Source organism: Phragmites australis, chromosome 5, assembly GCF_958298935.1.
Source record: "Phragmites australis chromosome 5, lpPhrAust1.1, whole genome shotgun sequence".
Taxonomy (NCBI): domain Eukaryota; kingdom Viridiplantae; phylum Streptophyta; class Magnoliopsida; order Poales; family Poaceae; genus Phragmites; species Phragmites australis.
In genome coordinates, this window is record NC_084925.1 from 35,913,983 (window position 1) to 35,923,575 (window position 9,593).

General features: G+C 46.0%; 1 protein-coding gene across 1 annotated transcript; it reads left to right on the forward strand.

Moving 5' to 3' along the window:
- Positions 1 to 4,814: 4,814 nt before the first annotated feature.
- On the forward strand, positions 4,815 to 9,326 carry LOC133919442 (uncharacterized). Its single transcript, XM_062363828.1, has 4 exons — positions 4,815 to 5,024; positions 5,379 to 5,681; positions 6,657 to 6,931; positions 8,908 to 9,326. Exons 1-4 carry the CDS (start codon positions 4,854 to 4,856, stop codon positions 9,227 to 9,229), a joined length of 1,071 nt encoding a protein of 356 aa, XP_062219812.1. The 5' UTR covers positions 4,815 to 4,853; the 3' UTR covers positions 9,230 to 9,326.
- Positions 9,327 to 9,593: the final 267 nt, after the last annotated feature.

A 9,593-nucleotide genomic window follows, 5' to 3' on the forward strand; every position in this document is an offset into this window, starting at 1 on the left:
TCAGAGTCAGCCTTCTCTTTCTTTTAGGTCATTTAGGCCACTCCTAATATATTATTTCTTATGTGATTTCTAAAAGAGAAATAGAGTAAGAAATTGATATTAAGAAACAAACTTTCAATACATATATATGCTGTTAATTTCTTAAGGACTCCTAAAACAATTTATTATCTTACACTCATTTAGGATTACTCAAAGACTTAGTTTCTTCTATAAAAAATAAGTTCATTCTTTCTCATCTTTAGATTACTTATCACATCATTTTTTATTTAGGTAGATATCTAATATCTAAAAAACCAGTATTAAGAATGGCCTTAGTAGCTTTCCATCCAACTTTTTCTCCAAAAAAGCCTTCCTATGGTTAATTAAAAGATAAAGATTTAAAGGATGATCTCTAGGGTATATGATAGTTCGGATGTCGGAAAGGAGGCTGCAAAAAGGCATAGGGCATGTTTGGATAAGTTGTGGCTTTGGAGCTTCTGGCTAGCTGAGAAAGTGGTTATGGCTATTGAATTTTGATTCTTGGTTTTTATAATAAATTTTTAGCTTCTCAGCACACCCAAAAGCCAAAAAAGCTAGTCAGAACCTGCTTCTCAGCTTTTAGTTCATTTCAGCTATAGCCATTTCCTCAGCCAACCAAAAGTCACAGAAACCGGGATCGGAAGCTAGCCGTTTAGATAGCTTCTGACTTTTTTTTTAAAAAAAAAACTGTCTAAACGGGGATAGTCTAACACACGACCTGTAGTTTTGAAGGATTCAACAGCTATCAATTGAAATTCATTACACCATTGGATCTAGATCTATCTCTGCATCTCTCGTTGTCCAATAGTCACGTAACCTGACCCTAGCTGTCTCACTCTTTAGACCAACCGCTGTCACCCCCTCCGTCTAGTTGCTAGTTGCCTCCTATGCCACTACACCTTTACCCCGCAACCATTTATTTCTTCACCCCTTCAAAACTTGTCAGATATGTCGGCCCCACCACCCATCGATCTTTTCTCCTTAGCAGCATGGCATCACCGCCACTGCTATTGCTCCCTTCCCCATCCAAGATTTTGGGGCTCCGGTGAACTTAGCTCTAACCGATAAATTCAAGCCTTAATTTGGCAAGGCCACCCGGTTAATTTTTCTTTTCAAATTAATCCAATTGTCAGAAAATTCATCGATTCACAAAAGTTCCCTTTCTGAGTGTTGTATAGCAAATCAGAAGCATTAAATTCTCATAACATTGTACAAGCTGAATCCTAATGTAATTAAAGTTTAATGCTAAATATAGTGCATCATGCTTCTCTGTTTAGGGCAGGGCATGTATAATGTGGTGCTTAGAGATGGTGCTTATATAAAAAAAAAATCAGGTTTTTTTTCGTCACAACAGATGGGATGGGTGCTTGTAGACAGGAAGGGATGTTTTAGTTTGCTTTAGATGTTTAAGGTGTGCTAACAAGATAGTTGAATCTCTTTAATCCATCCGTTTGCATCGGAGAGAATAGTTTTCATACAAGTGTTTAATGGTGTGGCAATATTCTCTCTCTTTAATCACACATGACTAAATATCTTGCATTGTACATGCCCCCGCTAGTCGTGCACCTAATAAACAAAAGAAAAGGGTTGCTTCTAAAATGAAAAGTAATTCGCTAAGAAGAATTTGAGAAAAAAGAATTGCGCACTCAGGATGTTTTGAGCGCTAGCAGTACCGTAATCATGCACGCTTGCGTGCGGGTCAGCAAATAAGCAAAGAGGACGAATTTGGGTGATAACGAAGACCTAAAAGGTCATGCACCGTGTGTAACATTGCTCCTAGACCATATCCTCACCCAAAAAAGAAATCAAAATTAGCTCGTCTGCCAACAATCAAATACTAGTATTGTATACCTTGTCCAACATGTCGAGTTTTTTATTTATTTGCAACCACAGAACAGATGAAACGTCATATGCGTATTTAACTCGTGTTAATAGTGGAGTGCTCGAGCTCCTCCTGGCACGTGGTGCATTTCACTGGTGCTCAGAGGAGATGTTTATAGAGGATTTTTTTTCCCAACTGCATTGACACTTATGTGGAGGGCAAAGTGCTTACTTAAACACCAATGCTTATAATAATGTTAATAAAATAACTAACCATATTTAAACATATATAGTCTTTATTTGTATTGAAAATTATAATTTTTTATAGGTGCTTAACACTCTCTTTCTTTAAGCACCTAGCCATAAACATTTAGTATTGTTCATGCCTTTAGTAATCATGACCTTAGCTATGAAAATGTTATTGCTTCTGTTGTTTTTAATTGACGTTCTAAAATTCGTGCCGTCAATCTTTATGAAGTTTGATCACTTATATATTTTAATCTATATAGAATTATTTTATGAAACTTGTATCATTAGATTTGTCATTAGAAATGCTTTCATAGTATTATAATTTTATTACATTATATCTTGATGTCAAATTATAAAAGTAATGGTCAAAGTCGCATCTTGAAGATCATAAAATATAAAAACGTCGCGTAAAAATGGACAGAGGGCATTGTTTTCTACCTTGGTTTGATTCATGAGTCGTGACAGAACAGTAAATTTATACACACAGCACTTTCTGAATTTCGAGAGACTGGATGCAGGAAAGGGGATAGAGGGACTTGGGTGCATCGTCATGACATCCGGTGTCAAGGCTCCAAGGTGGAAGATGAAGGAAAAACAAACCGGCATTATGCTGTTGCGTTGCTAGGACATGTGACAACACACAACTGACAAGAGAAACCTCGGGGTGATTTCCTCTTCCCAGCAAGTTTCTCTACTGCTCCCCACGTGCTGGAGGAGTTCAGTAATTTGCGGGAAAATGTACCATGGAAAATCCACAAGTAACTTTCTCACTGATATTAATTCCTTCCAGCAAAATTTTGATGTGTGGCTCTATGCTATTCTTGACAAAAAAGAAGCTATGGTTCACTGAAATTTTCTCTTTTACATGAAGAAGATCTTGGAGTTGAAGCTCCACCACGGTGCGGCAGAACCGCCTATTGGAGATCTCTCGCGCAGCCGCGCGCCCATCCTGCAAGGTCCTTTCATACCCTCGAATCCAGTTCATCACTAGTGCTAATTTTGTTGTGGTGCAGACGTGATCTCAGAATGGTTTCAGACTCACCCTGGCAGCCAGAGAGCGCATGTCTTTTGGAGCAGATGAAAGGTGCGCCTTCTCTGGGTGCAATGAACCTGCCGTGCCAAGTCCAACCATCAAATTGCAAAGAGACGACAAAAGAAAATCCGGGAAGAAGAAGGGGTGTCATTTTCGACCTGAGAAAAAAGAAAAAGAGGAGCAAGACTTTTTCGCAAATCCTCACGTGTTCTGCTGACCATTCAGAATTTAGAAGATAAAGAACGCGGTCGTGGTCATGGGGATGCGTGGGGCCAAAGCTTATGCAGGAGACGCAGGAGGGGTAAACGAAGCTGTAAGTTGCAGCAATTCCCTCCTTCGGGGCAGTTTCCTCGCGACACAGACCACTGTGCACTGACCTGGCAGGGAATGGGAAAATTGGCTCCAGTGGTCGCCGTCAGTTTTGTTGGAGGCTCGTTCCAGTTCTTTGAGCCAACGGCGATCGCAGCGACAACGATGTCCATCGATGTGTTGATAAGCTATCTCGAGCAGGAAAAGGTGAATCGTTGACGAAGAAGGCTTTTCTTTGTCTCTGCCGTTGCTAAATCCATCGGCGGAGAGGCCCAGTTCTCGTGGTGATGCATGACCGAGCTTAGATTACAACAAAGGCGCTCTTCCACTGGCTTCAGCTCATTTTTGTTAGAGTAACTGGTTTCACCTCGTTTTATTACAGGAATAAAACGGAGTCTCGGACTACATCATTGCTCACACATATGCCCCTCGTTTCTGGGAATGTAATACATCGTTCATCTCATCTAAAACGAAACTGATCATCTCCAAAACTTGCAGAATCCGCCTCAACTTCATCTCCCGTATCACCTGGGAACCCTTCTCCACCGAGATCCTGAGTACCAGAAACTTCACTGCAAAAATAACCAGAGGCCTTATGTGTGAACAATGATGTTTTGCTGTAATTTTTATAGAGGAACAAATTGTTCCATTTACCAGAGGCCGCGATTCCGCGGGCAACCAAGTTTAGAATACATGACCGAAGGGTGCCCAGTATAGAATCATCCTCAGTGTGACAAATGCACCCAAGCGCTGTAAGAGCATGCACAACTCGGTTACAATCCCTTGGTACATGAGTCACTAAAAACGAAATGAGGTTTGATGTTTTGCTGTAAAATTTCACGTCCAAAACAAGCTCCGGAATGGACACAAAACTGAAATAAATTTGGACTTAATGGACCCAAGACGGTACAAGGCGCCCATGTGGGCTTTAGACATCCAGGCCAGTTAGAAAGAGTCAAAATTGGCCCAAAGCTTTCGCCACGAAATGTGCAGCAGCCCATCTACGTTCAATCCTTCCATGAAAGAGTTCTGGGCCAAAATTCTAAAGATAAATGGGCCAGAAAGTTTTAAACCCAGAACTGGCGCGCACATTCCTCGTAGTACCGGTGCAAATTAAATAATTTAAAAGCATTCACCGACACTTTTAAATTTAAATAATAATAATATTTTTCTTAACGGATCCTTCTTAGTTTAATTAATAATACTAGTTTTTAAAAAACTACTTAATATAAAAAATAGTATTATTAATTAAACTAAAAAACATCGGTGATAAATTAATTAATTTGCACCCTACCTCGTGACCATCAAGCATCAAGGCCTAGACTCCCCTAAAAGAAATAACGGCCCAGACTGCTCACAGAAAAAAGAAAGAAAAAAACAAGGCCCAGTAAGAGCACAAGAGGAAGACGGTAGAAGCGAGCACATGGGCAACAAGGTCTTTTCCTTCCACCACCGGCCTTCTCCCTCGAACTCCGGCGACCTCGCCGCCGCCATGGACCGGTGGACGGGCGTCGTCGACGCACCTCTCTCCCGAGGCGGCCCCCTCTTACGCGTCGCCGCGTCGCTCATCCTCTCGCCCGCCAAAACGCTCGCTGTAAGGCGAAACCCAAACCCCTGCCCCTTCTTCTTTTTCCCTTTCCTCTTCAGGCACCCGCGCCCTGCCAAAAACGCTCGCCGTAAGGCTCATCCTCTGGCCCGCCAAAACGCTCGGGCTCGTTTGGTTCATAGCCGACGCCCGCCCTGCCAAAATTGGCGCGCCAATGCTCGCGAGGGCCGCTGCTTGGTTCGGCGCCCGCGCCAGTGTTAATTTGCGCCCACGCGCGGCCAAATCCGCGGCGGCCGAATCCTTAGCCCAGGATTTGTCGCGCCGACGGTTTGGCGGGGCGAGCTGAGGTCGAATCCACAGGCGTCTCGGCTCCAGAGCCTAAACTCAATTTGCTGGCAGCAGGTTCCACGCGCCAACGCGATCCTCTTCACGGGAGACCGCGTCCGCGGCACCGGCGATCCGGTGATCAAGCAGCTCTCGGGCGCCGCCCACCTCGCTAGGGTCCTCGCTGGGAAGCTCTCAGGGGAGACCAATGCATGGGTGGTCGATGCGGCTTGCTTCGCTGGGCCATTTGTGGTCTACCAACAGCTTGTCCCGTCCGTGGACTCCGCTGGCGACCCCAACTCCACAAGGGGTATGAATGAATCCACTGGCTTCCCGGCCGCGGCTGGCATAGCCAGCATCTTTGAGCATGGCATTGGTGAGGTAAGTGCTGTTGAATCCCGGAAAAGTTGCAACCGTTCTATCAATACGATTTTTGGCGCAAAGCCTCTGCTTTGTAGTTGTAAAGCTTAGTGGATCGATACTTCGGAGTTCCTAGTACTGCTGCCATTTTCCCCTCGAAAAGCTCCTATTACTGATGCAATCAAGACGCATTTTTGTCAACTGCTTGTACTGAATGCTGTGGTTAGATTACCTAATACAGGAGTTGAGGTACAAATGTATGTTTTGTCAGTTTTTAGTAACTAATTTGGCAAATTCAAGGTGTAGCTTTAAGCTGCTCATAACATTGTTGAAGTAATTCATGTTGAATATTTCTTGAATTTCCTATTGGGATAAGGAGGCACTGTTTTAGTTCAATAATGGTTGAATAACTAGACAAATTAAGGGTTCCGTCTTTGTTCTAGGAATGTTGATTAATGTCTTACCCACCCGATTCATTGTTTGATGACACAGACGCTCCTCTGATGTTTCTTGCCCAAATAGTGCTCACGTATTGATGACTTACTGCTCCAGTGCACTTTCTTTGATAGACTATCGCTTGATAAAATTAATCATTTCCATCTGTAGTGGACAAAACCTGCAGAGTGGTGTAATATTACTGCAATGCATGCGCTATGTTAGCCTTCTTTAGCTCCAAAGTTATTTCTTGATCTACATTTTTATTTACATACTGGAACATTTGCAAGATGCCATCGTTTCAATCTTCTTTCATGCTCTTATTTTGTTGAAATATTGTGTGTCTTATATAGGGGTTTTAATTTTTATGTTGCTGACCTAAACTGAAATATCCTATTTGTATATATTTTCTGAAGTAATCCGAGTTGCATTTTCTTTTTGAAGTAATCCTATTTGAGTTTTCATTCTCTAAATTTCCTGCAGTCGTGGTAGAGTTAATATTAAACCCCGTGCTTTTCCATGTCTCCTCTTTAATCCTTTTCCCACATCTTATGTGATTAGCTGATACAAAATAAGATCTCGGGATGCTCATCAAAGGACTCAGCTGTCAATCAGCATCCCGCAGCATCATTGACATCCTACTGTCCTCCTAGGACTATCATCCTGGGATTCAGTAAGGGTGGAGTTGTTGTCAACCAGCTTGTGACAGAACTTTCTTGTTGGGCATCGAAATCAATGAAAAACTCAGTTGATGTTTCACGACCAAATCCATATGATCTGACCCATAATCTCCCAGTTCCTACTTCAACTGGTGATGTTTTATCAAGTGGGAAGAAGTTGGATGGTCGCGCGGTCTCGGTGGGCGACCCGACTAGGGTTTCCCTCGTCGTTGCTGTTGCCGGAGATCTTCACTCTGGCTGCCTCCTCGCCACCTGATCTTCTTCCCACAGCTCTCCCCTCTCCTTCCTCACCACCCACCGCCCCCACATCTTCCTTTCCGCTGGTCACTACCGACCCCACGTCCTCCGCCGTGGATCTCACCCTTCGGTTGTCGTTATCCGTGCCCCCTTGTTCACCATCGTTCACGGCGGTGCCCAACGAGGTCGCACCCTCCTATTCCTTATCGCCGCTTGGATCTGAAGTCGGGCCTTCCTCTCCGTGTGTCATTGTCGTCGCGGATCTCACCCTCAGGTCGTCGCCGTCCATGCGCCTTCTTCCACGGTCGTCCTCCTCTGTCCTCATCGATGTTGACTGCCGCGCCAGGTGCGGTGGCCTCGATCCTGGCATGGCCCCCACGGGAGTGCTGACGGAGGTCGCTACCAACTGCGCATACGCGTGGATCCCCCTCCCCCCGTCACCGCCGTCTGTGCGCTCTCTTCCACTGTCGCCTTCCTTCACCCACATCGCTGTCGACTGCCAGGCCGGGTGTGGTAGCCTCGGCTTGTCTTTGCTCAGCTCTGAAGCTGGGCCTTACCGTACCAACTACATGGAGCTGGTGACAGAGGATGTTTTTTTCTTCATCTGCAAGCTTTGGGTCTCCGGTGAGCGCTGCCTCGCCAACCTCTTTCCTCGATGCGGTCAAGGGAAAGCATGTGGCCTCATCGCAGGACTTCGTTTAGCGGGTTCTGTCAATAGTGGTGGATTCTTGTCGCTCTCATGGTGGTCGTTGCAGTAGCTAGTCAGCTTCAGCCGCCCACGGTCGTCTCCGTTGTCACGTCTCTCTGCCACCACTCCACCATCAGGTCTCTCCGTCGTCACCGAACTCTCATCGTCATGGTGCACGCTCGGTGCCTGCCGACTTGATTGATCGGTGCTTCAACTCTTTCTTCGTCGACCACTTTGTTGCGAACTACAAGGATGCATCATGCTGCTTCCGTTGTAAGCGTGAAGGTCACATGGCTTGCCATTGTAAGGATGCTCGGTCTCTTGAATGCCCGCAAGCGAGAGCTCGGTTGAGTGGCCAGTCGTGCCAGCAGGTGTCCTGCCTAGAGCCACCCTCGACAACCGGGCTGCAGTCATCATTGTCGCCAGTTTCCTCTCCATCTTCAGTCCTGTTGAATGCTGCACCTTCTCCATCCATCCATGAGGCTCATGCTCGATTGCTAGAGGTGGAAATTATCTTCCAACGCTCCAAGGAGATGGAGGAGCGCGAGGATGCTCTCTCACGGGCTTTGGTTGCCATCATTGCTGGCTCCTGTCCTTCGTTGTCGTCGGCGCAAGTGCGTCGAGTTGTCGCCCACTTTGAGGAGGCTCTAGCACCTGTGACCTCCTCGGTGCCACTGGTCAAGAGCGCAAATGATCCGTGGTCTCACCTTGAAGCCATCAACGATCAGGAGATGAATTCAGTGATCGGGGATCATGTGGCGGATGGGTGGGATCCAATGATCCTTGAAGCATCTATGTCATCGGAACGCCCACTTGGTTGTCAAGGGTCGTGGTAGCAAGGCCACTTCCGATAGGATCCCAGATCCTATCTCGGAGGGTGTGCGGTCTGTCTCGGTCAATCTCGATCGTGTCGAGTTTCTTGCCTGGGAGTTCTTTTGGTCGTGTGGTTTTGCTTTTTGCTCATGTAAGGTCGTTCAAAGTTGTTGTGTTTGGTCATTGTGTAAGGTCGTTGGTCATGTTTGGTCATCATGTAAGGTCGTTGTGTTGGGTTGTGGTTTAAGGTCTTTGTGTAAGGTCGTTGGTCATGTTTGGTCATCATGTAAGGTCGCTATGTTGGGTTGTGGTTTAAGGTCTTTGTACTTGGCTATTTTTGCCTTTCTCCTCTCTTAATATAATGATGCGTATTCGAGAAAAATGTTTTATCAAGTATTTTTGAATTCCATTATGTGGATGTTGGCCTCAATTGTGCTGGAGCATACATTACTGACCATGCAGTGTTCAAGGAGATGGCCAATTATGTTTCACGTACTAGTAAGAACCTCCGTTTTGTCCATGGCACTCCGAGGCAGAGGTCTGATCCGAACCGCTCATGGATCCTGAAGGAGAAAGACATAATGCTGCTGTTACTTCGAGATGAGGCTCAAAGGTGCGAAGGGAGGCTATTGACATCTGAAAAGAAGTATTTTGATGGCAGACCTCGTAGTCTGCTGATGCATTTTGAGATTTTGGAAGCAGTGGATATTAGCTGATAGTTGGTCCGTACAGCTTGTAGCCTTGTATTGTATTTGCACCGTAGCAGTATACGGATAACAGGATGTGAGTATGCTTCAGGGTCTGCGTTACTACTTTCCTTCCTCCATGCTGACCTGTGTTACAGGGACACATGTGTCCACAAATTTTTTGCCGCGTCGACGTGTATTGCCGCGTCGGACGCGGTGCGACACGCATCCGACGCGGTGTGGCCGTGTCCAAGGCAGGGAGAGGCGGCGGCAGCAGGTGGAGGAGAGGCGGCGGCAGCAGGCGGGGGAGAGGTGGCGGCGGCAGCGGGAGAGAGGCGACAACGGCGGTCGGGGAGAGGCGGCGGCGGCAGGGGAGAGGCGGCGGCAGCAGTAG